This window comes from Morone saxatilis, unplaced genomic scaffold (genome assembly GCF_004916995.1).
Source record: "Morone saxatilis isolate NCDOM2014 unplaced genomic scaffold, NCSU_SB_2.0 Contig3, whole genome shotgun sequence".
NCBI classification, from domain to species: domain Eukaryota; kingdom Metazoa; phylum Chordata; class Actinopteri; family Moronidae; genus Morone; species Morone saxatilis.
This window is the reverse complement of record NW_023339873.1, coordinates 21326715-21327482: the sequence shown is the minus strand read 5'-3', so window position 1 is coordinate 21327482 and position 768 is coordinate 21326715. Positions and strand designations below refer to the sequence as shown.

At 34.5% G+C, this 768-nt stretch overlaps 1 protein-coding gene across 2 annotated transcripts in view; it reads right to left on the bottom strand.

The window, feature by feature from the left end:
- trappc12 (trafficking protein particle complex 12) overlaps window positions 1-768 on the bottom strand; it is a gene marked incomplete in the record, with an annotated part of 36165 nt that overhangs the window by 2363 nt on the left and 33034 nt on the right. For both annotated transcript variants that reach the window (XM_035673761.1, XM_035673762.1), the window contains 1 exon segment: window positions 574-661. In XM_035673761.1, the coding sequence (XP_035529654.1) occupies window positions 574-661 (88 nt within the window).

Below are 768 nucleotides of genomic sequence, written 5' to 3'. Positions count from 1 at the left end.
TGTCTGTCTGTCTGTCTATCTTCCGTACAAGGCCAACATGCAGTAACAAACCTGGTCAAAATGTATCTTTTGTTAAAACCAGAATCTACCTTTTTTTTTCTTTAGCAGAAATATTATTCTATAGAAATATGTAATTCAAAATGTTTTAATTTTTATCTAACAACAAAACAAAAGTCACAGCCTTAGCTAAAGCTAATTTACTGACTTTTTCTGAACCGCTTGTAACTGAAAAATCTATTTTGATGCTTGAGCGTCTCATCAATTGTTTGTTATACCACACATGTATTGTAAGTATAAGGTTGTAACTATAATAAAGAAAAAGATTGTAGCTTAGATGGCCCTAGGATTGTCCAGTATCTGATTTTATCTGACATTTACTTTTGTTGCCTACAAGTAACATTTTACAATTTACATATCAGTTAAACATTTTAGTAAGTGGCCTTAAAACTTCAAACCCTTTTTTCTTAACTTCACTGGTTCTGTAGTTACTGCTGTGTGGCTTTGTAAGGCAGCGTTATAAAGCTCTTGTAGAGTAAAAGGCGTGTTCACTACAGTGGATGTGAAAGCACTTACAACTGGATTTTTTGGGTCAATTTTCAAGACTTCAATGAAGGATGCATGTGCTTCACCGTAGTTGTTCTGACTGAGGTAGACAAAGGCCCTGAAAAATACATACACACACAAACACAGAAGAATTTGGGTTATTTACATGCTCATCCCATGCTATATTCAGGTCAATCCGGAAGCTGTGGAAGACATACATTAATG